At 42.3% G+C, this 12,036-nt stretch overlaps 2 protein-coding genes across 2 annotated transcripts in view; both read left to right on the top strand.

The window, feature by feature from the left end:
- The first annotated feature begins 332 nt into the window (after positions 1–332).
- On the top strand, positions 333–4,561 carry LOC112074918 (isoleucine--tRNA ligase, cytoplasmic-like). The gene is made up of 4 exons (XM_070440714.1): positions 333–1,311; positions 1,776–1,899; positions 2,191–2,348; positions 4,491–4,561. The coding sequence occupies exons 2-4, from the start codon at positions 1,781–1,783 to the stop codon at positions 4,559–4,561; spliced, it is 348 nt and encodes a 115-aa protein (XP_070296815.1). The 5' UTR covers positions 333–1,311; positions 1,776–1,780.
- A 625-nt stretch (positions 4,562–5,186) lies between these two features.
- The window catches only part of LOC112074917 (isoleucine--tRNA ligase, cytoplasmic-like), a 12,787-nt gene continuing 5,937 nt past the window's right edge, over positions 5,187–12,036 (top strand). Inside the window, exons 1-3 of the mRNA XM_024141994.2 lie at positions 5,187–5,270; positions 9,756–9,873; positions 11,541–11,688. Coding sequence (XP_023997762.1) covers positions 9,811–9,873; positions 11,541–11,688 — 211 coding nt within the window. The 5' untranslated portion in view covers positions 5,187–5,270; positions 9,756–9,810. The remainder of the gene's footprint in view (positions 5,271–9,755; positions 9,874–11,540; positions 11,689–12,036) is intronic.

The following is a 12,036-nucleotide window of genomic DNA, read 5'->3' as shown; positions in this document are numbered from 1 at the left end:
GTCAATTGTGTCAAAGGCTTTACAGAAGTCAGAAGAATAGGACAACCGCATTGAGTCAATTGAGCTAGATATCTATAAGGTTCAGACTAAGAATGTTAGCGCTTATGTGACGGCCCTCATATTCCTGTTTGAGTCTCATTTATAATCGGTATCTTTTCCTTTTTTATTTTTGCATAACCCAGAGCAATCAATTTGTATCAACATGTAGTAAAGTAATTGTCTCCCAATTGTGATGGAGGAAGGGTCTTTATCAGGCTTCGAATATGAAAATTTAAGGCCCTGTTTCATGTGGAGACCATGTCCCCATTTTTATGCAATATTGAAACATTGAAAATCGGGTCTTCTAGCAACTCCCAAAACTGTCTATAGAATTCAACTGACAGGCCATCAGGGCCAGGTGATTTCCCTTTTTTCATTGAATTCAGAGCCTCTCTAATTTCTCCAATTGACACAGGTGAATCGCAAACTGAGTGGAAATCATCCTCAATTACAGGGACACAATTCTGAATGTGGCAAATGTAGCTTTCACAACCATCTTCCTGAAATTGAGAGCTGTAAAGGTTTTCATAAAAGGAATTGAGAAATTATGATATTGTAATGGGATCTTTGCATAAAACATCGTTCATTTTGAGTGCAGTTATAGATTTTCTTTTGTAGTTTCTCTTTTCAAGTGCAAAAAAGTAACTAGTGTTTCTTTCCCCCTCTTCAATCCATTTTGCTCTTGACCTTACAAAGGCACCCTTTGCCAGATCTGTGTAAAGCTGTTCTAATTCTAGTTGTAAAGACTTGAATACAGACTCCTCTTCTTCAGATAGATTATCTTTCTTTAGAAAACTGTCAAGCTTGCTCATCATCTCCTTTTCTCTATGGTTCTTTAATTGCATCAGCTCTTTGGCGCGTTTAATGGCTACCACTCTGACTTTATATTTGAAAAATTCCCATCTACTTCCATGACCCAAGTCTTTTCTTGCAAAAATATCTTTAGGTAATGATTAGATGTTTTCAATGAGAGCAGTATCTTTAAGAAGTGTGTTGTTTAATTTCCAATATCCTCGAACACCTTTTGATTTTTTAGTAGCTTGTAAATTCAGGGAAATCAAGTGATGATCAGAAATGGGAGTCAACTGATGATCTACATCTATAACAAATTGTAACAAAAAAGGGAAATTAGGAATAAATATATTCTAGTGGGTGTATTCCAACACAGCTACTGTCGGTGTGATGCATCATTTCCGCTTCCGCTTTCCCTCTGATTGCATCAGTACCCTGTCATCAGTTCGTCTAAGTTGGTAGCCGGGGAAAGAAAGACATGTGAGTTTACTTGAATGGGAATTTAAATATTGTTATGTTGAACTGTTGTACAATTAAACTATATTTACCCACCGTTGATGCAATATGCGTCCATATGAATGMTAACGTGAGGGTACAGTGTCACGGAGTAGTCGAAAGTACTTAGCGAGCTAGCCGGCTAAGCTAACCAGCCCACTTGCATGTGCACAGCAATGATACGTCGTTACTAGCATGCATTCGTTCGTAATTTATAACTCGATTTATTCAACATCGATACTMGCCAGTTATAAACCCAGTTAACTGAATTAGCCAACATGCATATGAAACCAACTAACGTTACTGAAAGGACAATTGCTGCGTGCTAGTTAGCTAACGTTATGTTTGTTTTGAATTTATAGAATGTTGAGCTGTTGTGTAACATCATCATTGGTTGCCATTCACTTTCCCTCCAATAGTCAACTAACTATGATGTTTCTATCACTCAGTGATCATGGTGGAGCCGGTTCCTGAATCCATCCACTTCCCTTCTGAGGAAAAGAGGATCCTGCAGCTGTGGAAGGACAAGGACTGCTTCCAGGAGTGTCTCAAACAGTCCAAGAACAGGCCCAAGTAAGTACAAGGACCATGCCACCTGGACCAGTCGAGTCATTCCTGACTGTCAAACAGTAACAGGCAGTTTCCACATCGAAGGAGTWTTGTAGACAGAATTCCTCTAACCATTGTTTAGTCAAAGATTAAGCTTATTAACATAAAGTCTGTCTACAGGTGAACTTTTTACACATGCAGRATAGTAGGGCAGTGAGTGCATGAAACCACACATCACTAAGCCCGATATGTAAGTACACAAAAAGAAGAAGAAGATGAATCTGTTTTATGAATGATGTGTAAACTCTTCTCCAGGTACACGTTCTATGACGGGCCGCCGTTCGCCACAGGTCTCCCCCACTACGGTCACATCCTGGCAGGGACCATCAAAGACATCGTGACTCGCTTCGCCCACCAGAGCGGCTTCCACGTGGACCGCCGGTTCGGCTGGGACTGTCACGGCCTGCCTGTGGTAAGAATGTCTTTGGGATAYTGTACTTGTCGCTATGGGCTGTGACGGTAATTGAATAACCGTGTAACTGACGATTATAGATGAAGACCGTCATTGAAAATAAAATAACCATCAAATCCGTTGAAATAGCCCTGCATTCATATCACATTCTCACATTTTACATGTTTTGTTAACTTTATTTTCATGTAGATAAACGTGACCTAATATTTGGGGCGGCAGCGTAGCCTAGTGGTTAGAGCGTTGAACTAGTAACCGAAAGGTTGCAATTTCGAATCCCCGAGCTGACAAGGTACAAATCTGTCATTCTGCCCCTGAACAAGGCAGTTAAGGGATTCCTCATTTGTTTACCTGTTTTTACACGTCATTTTGGAAAATACCTAGAATATTTCTTTTCTATAAACTGATTAGCCTAGTTAAATAAAGGTAAAAAGAATAAAAATATAAAAATGGTGAAGTGTTTATACTGATTACTATTTTACATTTCTACATTTCTCCTCTTTCCAACTGTCCTTGGATGCTGGATGGATGCTAACCCGACATCTAGGAGTTAACGGCTAGAGTGAGCGTGCCGTAGAGGAGTACTGCTAGAGGAGCTAACGCATGATGAGTGGGGTGTAGAGTGGTTGCTGGTATTTTGGGAGAAAACCGAGCCTAGATTTAGTGGGGGTGATAGATGGTGCATGTGAGGGAGCTACCGATAGATCGAGTGCGGGGTGTAGAGTGGCTGCTACTGAGGAGCTAACCGCTAGATGAGTGGGCGGGTGTAGCGTGGTGACATAGGTAGGCTAAAACCGTAGATGAGTGGGGGTGTAGAGTGGTGCTATAGGCTGCTACCGCTGAATGAGTGGGGGTGTAAGTGGTGACTATAGGAGCTAACGCTAGAATGCGTGGGGGTGTAGAGTGGTGCTATAAGAGCTAACCGCTGAGGAGGCTACACCGCTAGATGAGTGGGGGTTGAGTGATGCTGGAGGGTAACCGCTAGATGAGTGGGGGTGTAGAGTGATGCTGGAGGAGCTAACCGCTAGATGAGTGGGGGTGTAGGGTGGAGCTAACCGCTAGATGAGTGGGGTGTAGAGTGTGCTATAGAGCATTAACCGCTAGATGAGTGGGGGGTGTAGAGTGGTGCTATAGGAGCTAACCGCTAGATGATGGGGGTGTAGAGTGGTGCTGTGGAGCTAACGCGCTAGATGAGTGGGGGTGTAGAGTGGTGCCTATAGAGGCCAGCTAGACCGTACGATGAAGTTGGGGCGTGTAGAGGGATGCTGGAGGTAGACTAACTCGCTAGCATGAGTGTGGGTTTGGTAGTGATCGCCATGGAGACGGTAACCGCTAGATGAGTGCGGGGTGTAGAGTGATGGCTGGAGGAGCCTAACCGCTAGATAGTGGGGGTGTCAGGGTGGGCTCCCCAGCCCGGCCCCAGCCCTAACCGCTAGATGGGGGGGTGTAGAGTTGGTGCTTAGGACTAACCGTTGAAGATGAGTGGGGGTAGAGTCGGGTTGCTCTAGAGCTAAACGCTAGATGTAGTGGGGGTGTAAGAGTGGTGCTCATAGGAGCTAACGCTAGATGAGGGGGGTGTAGAGTTGTGCTATTAGAGTTGCTAACCGCTATGATGAGTGGGGGTGTAGGAGTGGTGCTATAAAGAGCCTAACCGCTAGATGAAGGTGGGAGGTTGTAGAGTTGATGCTGGAGGAAAGCTGAAGACGCGCTAGAACTGTATGGGGGTGTAGGGGGGAGCTAACCGCTATGATGACTGGGGTGTAGAGTGATATTGGTCATTTATTGTAATTGTTTTGTTGATTCTGTGGACTTCTTTTATTAACTTGCACATTTTTCATTGCTTGCTAGTAAATTAAGTTATATTATAGACTAATCAACGTGATTCAGACTGCTCCCTGGTATATCTGCACTTGGCAACGACAATAACAATTGCTGCCCTCCAATCCCCTCAAAGAATAGCGTCTTAGGCTATTTACAGCTGTCGGCCCGCAATAACACTTTTATGAAGTCGCCATTGTGGTTAGCACTACCGCCTTGTAAGAACAGCCAAATTACCCCTAATGCTCCTCTGTGTTATCTATTACGCCATTGGACAGATTGATAACCCCCCTAATGCTCCCTCTGTGTTTCTGACCAATTTACAGGGAGTATGAGATTGATAAGACCCTGGACACTCAAGGGCACGCCGAGTGTGGACCAAGATTGGGATTTGGCTGAGCCTACAACAGGCCAATTCAGCGTGATGACTCGTCATTGAAGATAACCGCTAAGCGAATGGGAGGGTTGCGCTAAACAGAAACCTTAACAAATACTATAAATTACACTGTAATTATAGTAGGGCTGGTACACTATGTAATTACATGTAATTATATAGGGCTGGTACACTATGTAAATTATTTACACTGTTTTATATAGGGCTGGTACACTATGTAATTACACTGTAATTATTATTAGGCTTAATTAGCTATGTAATTACACTGTAATTATATAGGCTGGTACACTATGTAATACACTTGAATCCTGATTATTTTGCATTTGAGATATTCCTCAAGTGTTCCATAACTGTATTTCACAATAGTTGTTCAGTCCCAATACAGTTTTGATTACTGCTGATAACATTATGCTCCGGTTTAGTGCACACTGTCATTACAGTCTGTCCAAGGGGCTGTATTCATCAGGAGTCACTGTTATTAAAGTCTGTCCAAGGGGTTATTCATCAGGAAGTCACTGTTATTACAGTCTGTCCAAGGGGCTGTTTTCATCAGGAGTCACTGTTATTACAGTCTGTCCAAGGGGCTGAATTCTTATCAGGAGTTCATGACATTCTGTGTTTTTGTCTGCCAGAACTCTGTAACCAGGATGGGACGGTGGATTGACTTTAAGAACAGACTACAAGACTCTGTACCCCCACATTGGAGACGGTCTGGTGAGTTGGCTGAATCCTGTTGTTAGAGAATGGAGTGTAACTATATGCCATTTACAGATGATTTTTATCCATATTGACTTAGTCATGCGCGTAATCATACCCACTAGCTGGCGTTGCAGAGGCTACGCTCTACACGTGGTGACAAAACTATGGCCGCAGACCCGTTCGACCCGACCCGCGAGCCCGTTCATTCCAGCCCGAGTTTGTAGAAATTATAATATATATTATATATAATATTTTGACAAACGGCACTAAGAAATCTGTGCGGCACACCCAGTTGAATTAAAAAAACGAAAACAACGTGACCCTCAAGCCAAAAGCACCACGTTTGTCCCTCGGTTTGTCTTAGATAATGTCCTTGCACACTGCATTGTCCAGTGTCTTCAGAAAGTATTTACCATCCTTGACTTATTCCATGTTGTTGTGTTACAGCCTGAATTCAAAATGGATTAAATGGATTAAATCAACATTCTCACCCATCTACACACAACACCCAATTATGACAAAGTGAGAACATGTTTTAGAATTTTCTTTTGCACATTTATTGAAAATGAAATACAGAATATCTAATTTACATCCAGGTGAAGTCGGATGTTTACGTACCTCAGCCAAATACATTTAAACATCAGTTTTTCACACACCTGATATTTAATCCAAGTAAAAATTCCCTGTTTTAGTGTCAGTTAGGATCAACTTTATTTAAGGAATGTGAAATGTCAGAATAATAGTAGAGAGAATGATTTATTTCAGCTTTTATTTCTTTCATCACATTCCCAGTGGACAGAGTTTACATGCACTCAATTAGTATTTGGTAGCATTGCTTTAAATTGTTTAACTTGGGTCAAACATTTCGGGTAGCCTTCCCACAAGCTTCCACAATAAGTTGGGTGAATTTGGCCCATTCCTCCCTGACAGAGCTGGTGTAACTGAGTTCGGTTTCTAGGCCTCCTTGCTCGCACACGCTTTTTCAGTTCTGCCCACAATTTTCTATAGATTGATGTCAGGGCTTTGTTGATGCCACTTCCAATACCTTGACTTTTGTTGTCCTTAAGCCTTTTGCCACAACTTTGGAAGTATGCTTGGGGTCATTTGTCCATTTGGAAGACCCATTTGCGACAAGCTTTAACTTCCTGACTGATGTCTTGAGATGTTGCTTCAATATATCCACATAATTTTCCTTCATCAGACCAGATTACATTCTCAAAAAAATACGATCTTTGTCCCCATGTGTAGTTGCAAGCCGTAGTCTGGCTTTTTTAAGGCGGTTTTGGAGCAGTGGTTTCTTCCTTGCTGAGGGCCTTTCTCAGGTTGTTCGATATAGGACTTGTTTTACTGTGAATATAGATACTTTTGTACCTGTTTCCTCCAGCATCTTCAACATGGTCCTTTGCTGTTGCTCTGCAATTGATTTGCACTTTATCACCAAAAGTAGTTCATCTCTAGAGACAGAACGCGTCTCCTTCCTGAGTGGTATGATTTGGCACTTGCGTGGTCCCATGGTGTTAATAATTTTGTACTATTGTTTGTACAGATGAATATGGTACCTTCAGGCATTTGGAAATTTCTCCCAAGGATGAACCAGACTTGTGGAGGTCTACAAAAGGTCTTGGCTGATTTCTTTAGATTTTCCCATGATGTCAAGCAAAGAGGCACTGAGTTTGAAGGTAGGCCTTGAAATACATCCACAGGTACACCTCCAATTGACTCAAATGATGTCAGTTAGCCTATCAGACGCTTCTAGAGCCATGACATGTCATCATTTTCTGGAATTTTCCAAGCTGTTTAAAGGCTCAGTCAACTTAGTGTATGTAAACTTCTGGTTGTTCATTGGTTGTTGGTTGTTGATCATTGCTAGACAACCATTTTCAGGTCATAGATTTTCAAGCAGATTTAAGTTAAAACTGTAAGTCGGCCACTCAGGAACATTCACTGTCTTCATGGTAAGCAACTCCAGTATAGATTTGTCCTTGTGTTTTAGGTTATTGTCCTGTTGAAAGGTAAATTCATCTCCCAGTATTTGTTGGAAAGAAGACTGAACCAGGGTTTCCTGTAGGGTTTTGCCTGTAGGATTTTCACTATAATTGTAGGCTAACTGTACGCCGTCATGCACAATCAATGAACCAACAGCATTGCCTAGGGCTACACGTTCTCTCCCATAAGGTAACCAGTCCATCCACTTCGCATAACAATACAGTCCTCACTCAACGACGATTACTAGAACGTGTTTAATGTTGTAGTATAGGCTAGACTAATTATGTACCAAAGACTTTTTAAATCAGTAAAAAAAAATCTGCCAATGCGTAATATGCAGTAGGCTATGTATTGGGGCGGCAGGGTAGCCTAGTGGTTAGAGCTTTGGACTAGTAACCGAAAGGTTGCAAGTTCGAATCCCCAAGGTACAAATCTGTCATTCTGCCCCTGAACAAGGCAGCTATTTGTTCTTAACTGAGTTAAATAAAGGTTTAAATAAATAAAAAATAATTGTAATCATCATTTTAATTCTGTTTTTTTGGGGGNTTTTAATTCTGTTTTTTTGGGGGGTGGGGGGGCTTAAGCTCTAATATGGATGTTTGTAATGAATCACATTAGAAAGCGCTGCTTATTTCGTTGTGTTAGACTTTGAAACAACATAAACAACTACCATGTTTTTACACTCAGTTTTCAACCTTTTTTTTCTCTTCGATTTGACCAATCACAGCGAGGTGAGTTTTAAAAGCACGATACTGTTGTGATGGTAAGTGTTTTGATGTGATTTTCGATTGCATATACTTTGATGTCATAGTGGCTGTGGACAGTAGAGCCATGAGTGACGGGGCCCGATTGCATAAAACACCGTAAGTTAATTCCCCACCCCCTTATCTTTTCCCCTTTAATCTTGTCTTATCTCTAAGTGGGTTGCATAAAGCTTTTCCTAAGTGTTTGCCAAAAGGGATTTCTTTAAGAGAATGTCATATTTCACTTAACTTTCCATTTTAGATATGAAGTCACACCCTTTCTCTAATTCGAAAGTTGCAAATAAAAACATCTTGAGGGCAAAGGTGATATAAAAACGTACGGTTCCTCCTAAGCTCCCTTCACTGCTAGTTACAATTAGAGACCATGGCTGGATACATTATCGTGTCTGATGATGAAGAACGACAGGATCATCAAGGTAAATGTTTTAAAGAAGAGTATTTAGGGACGGAGAAAGTCCACTTGGATACTATGTCTGACGGGCAACTACTTGTCAACTACCGTTTTGACACGAGAGCTGCAGGAAGACCTGGATGAAACGACGAGGAGGAACAAAAAACGGTAGTTTAAAAAAATTAACATAAAATAAATCAAAACAAGAGCAACAAGGCAGGTAATAATAATATAATGCATATACTGAACTGATTTGCAGTTAAAGAAAATGTCATTTTAGTCTGTTCCACTCAACATGTTGATAAGCTGTTGATAAGTAAACCTTGTAAGAATATGCACACACAAAGGATTGAGGTGTGGTACTGCCATTTTACTTTGTATACATTTTTGTATATTTGTCTTATTTTCCAAAAGAGTCCGAATTAAACTAAAATAACTCCCCAAAAAATCTGTCATTCATTTTGACCTTTTTTTTGATGAAGAGATCTTAGTTGTGCAATTTTACATTTTTAACGAATGGTGCAGTATTTTTCAATATATTTTTTTTATGTCAACAAAGACTTTTATTGAAGAATCGCTACCGTTGACCAATCACAGACGAACGGGATAAGACTCTTCTGCTCCGAACTTCAGTTTGCCGCCACAATTTTTTTGTTGTTCCCGAACAGCTGGAGAGAAAAAACCTCTCACACAATGTAGCCATCATTTTTGCACAAACTTGTTCTGAACTGTTTCGGCTGGGAAGCCTTTAAACAATTCCCTTAAGTAAGGGAAATAGCTGCCCTTTGCAAGGTATTGGAAAACTTCCCTGGTCTTTATGGATGAATGTGTTTTTGAAATTCTCTGCTTGACTGAGGGACCTTTACAGATAATTTGTGGGGGACAGAGATGAGGTAGTCATTCATAAATCATATTAAACACTATTATTGTACACAGAGTCCATGCAACTTATTATGTGACTTGTTGAGCACATGTTTACTCCTGCAGTTATTTAGGCATCGCCATAACAAAAAGGGTTGAATACTTATTGAAAACAGCTTTTAATTTTTAAAAAATTGATTTGTAAACATTTTGAAATCCAGAATTACACTTTGATATTATGGGGTATTGTGTGTAGGACCAGTAACACAATCTAAATTGAATTAATTTTCAATTCAGGCTGTAACATAACAAAATGTGGGAAAAGTCAAAGGGTATGAATACTTTTTTTGAAGACACTGTACTTTATGTCTCTGTGACGTTTTGGGTGAAATATTGGCTTTAATAGTGAAACAATGTTTTACAGTGTTACTCCTCACAACATTTCAACAGTGTTTATTTTTACTGTTATTCCTCTCTGCCCCCCGTCCCCCTCCCCAGGTGGGTGTTCAGGCAGCTGTATGATAAAGGTCTGGTGTACCGCGGGGTGAAAGTCATGCCCTTCTCTACCGCCTGTAACACGCCACTGTCCAACTTTGAATCTAACCAGAACTACAAGGTACACACACACACACACACACACACACACACACACACTAGAACAACGTGGCTGTCCAACCCTGTTAGCCAAGGAGGGGGTTGGAGTTAACCTATAGGAGGGTAGCTCTTCAGGAACAGGGTTGGAGTTAACCTATAGGAGGGTAGCTCTCCAGGAACAGGGGTTGGAGTTAACCTATAGGAGGGTAGCGTCTTCAGGGAACAGGGTTGGATTTGAACCTATAGGAGGGTAGCTCTTCCAGGAACAGGGTTGGAGTTAACCTATAGGAGGGTAGCTCTCCAGGAACAGGGTTGGAGTTAACCTATAGGAGGGTAGTTCTTCAAGGAACAGGTTGGGAGTTAACCTATAGGAGGGTCTGCTCTCAGGAACAGGGTTGAGTTAACCATAGGAGGGTAGACTCTCAGGAACAGGGTTGGAGTTAACCTATAGGAGGGTACTCTCCAGGAACAGGGTTGGAGTTAACCTATAGGAGGGTAGTTCTTCAGGAACAGGGTTGGAGTAACCTATAGGAGGGTTGCTCTCCAGGAACAGGTTGGAGTTAACCTATAGGAGGTTAGCTCTTCAAGGAACAGGGTTGGAGTTAACCTATAGGAGGGTAGCTCTCCAGGAACAGGTTGGAGTTAACCTATAGGAGGTAGCTCTCAGGAACAGGGTTGGAGTTAACCTATAGAGAGGGATCTCTCCAGGAACAGGGTTGGAGTTAACCTATAGGAGGGTAGCTCTTCAGAACAGGGTTGGAGTTAACCTATAGGAGGGATCTCTCCAGGACAGGGTTGGAGTTATTACCTATAGGAGGTATAGCTCTTCAGGAACAGGGTTGAGTTAACCTATAGGAGGGTAACTCTTCAGAAACAGGGTTGGAGTTAACCTATAGGAGGTAGCTCTTCCAGGAACAGGGTTGGAGTTAACCTATAGGAGGTAGGCATCTCCAGGAACAGGGTGGAGTTAACCTATTAGGAGGGTAGCTCTTCAGGACAGGGTTCTTATAACCTATAGGAGGGTACGTCTCCAGGAACAGGTTGGAGTTAACCTATAGCGAGGGTTGCTCTTCAGGAACAGGGTTGGAGTTAAACCTATTGGAGGTTAGCTTCAGGAACAGGGTTGGAGTTAACCTATAGGAGGGTAGCTCTCCAGGAACAGGGTTGGAGTTAACCTATAGGAGGGTATCTCTCCAGGAACAGGGTTGGAGTTAACCTACAGGAGGGTAGCTCTCCAGGAACAGGGTTGGAAAACCCTGCTTTACACGATATACCCACTAGCGTGTTTGGTTGTCAAGGTATAGCCCTGGACTCATGAAGACTGTCGAGGTGTAGCCCAGGACTCATGAAGACTGTCGAGGTATAGCACAGGACTCATGAAGACTGTCGAGGTGTAGCCCAGGACTCATGAAGACTGTCGAGGTGTAGCCCAGGACTCATGAAGACTGTCGAGGTATAGCCCAGGACTCATGAAGACTGTCGAGGTGTAGCCCAGGACTCATGAAGACTGTCGAGGTGTAGCCCAGGACTCATGAAGACTGTTGGGATTAGTGTTTTCTGTCAGAACCTAGTCATGCCGTTGTAATTGCCATCTGATTTTCAGTGCTAAACAGTCTTTGTGTTGGTCAATGACGATTATTACCCCGTTGTCTTCCTGTTGTCACCCCGTTGTCTTCCTGTTGTCTCCAGGATGTGCAGGATCCGTCAGTGATAGTGAACTTCCCTCTTCTGGAGGATGAGAACGTGAGTCTGATCGCCTGGACAACCACCCCCTGGACTCTGCCTAGCAACCTGGCTCTCTGCGTCAACTCAGAGTTGCAGTATGTCAAGGTCAAAGGTGAGAAAGTATTTTTTTTGTTTGTAATTTATTATTATTTATTTTTTATTATTCAACAGACCCCAGGTACCGTCTCCTGCCGTTGTGCCCTTGAGCATGGGACTTGCGTCTTGATGGCTGCGCTGCGACTGAACCTGTTTTCCTCCTAGTGTGTTGTCTGAAAGCAGAATATATGCATTTCCAGATGGAATTTATTCTATTCTGCGTTTAAATTTTTTACATTTGTGTATTATTTAGTTCTCTCTCTCTCGAGCCCTCCATCTCTGCTCTCTCGATCCCTCCATCTCTGCTCTCTCGATCCCTCCATCTCTGCTCTCTCGATCCCTCCATCTCTGCTCTCTCGATCCC

Source organism: Salvelinus sp. IW2-2015, unplaced genomic scaffold (genome assembly GCF_002910315.2).
Source record: "Salvelinus sp. IW2-2015 unplaced genomic scaffold, ASM291031v2 Un_scaffold2875, whole genome shotgun sequence".
Classification (NCBI taxonomy): Eukaryota; Metazoa; Chordata; class Actinopteri; order Salmoniformes; family Salmonidae; genus Salvelinus; species Salvelinus sp. IW2-2015.
Note: the sequence above shows the minus strand (reverse complement) of the source record. Positions and strands in the feature narration are given on the sequence as shown.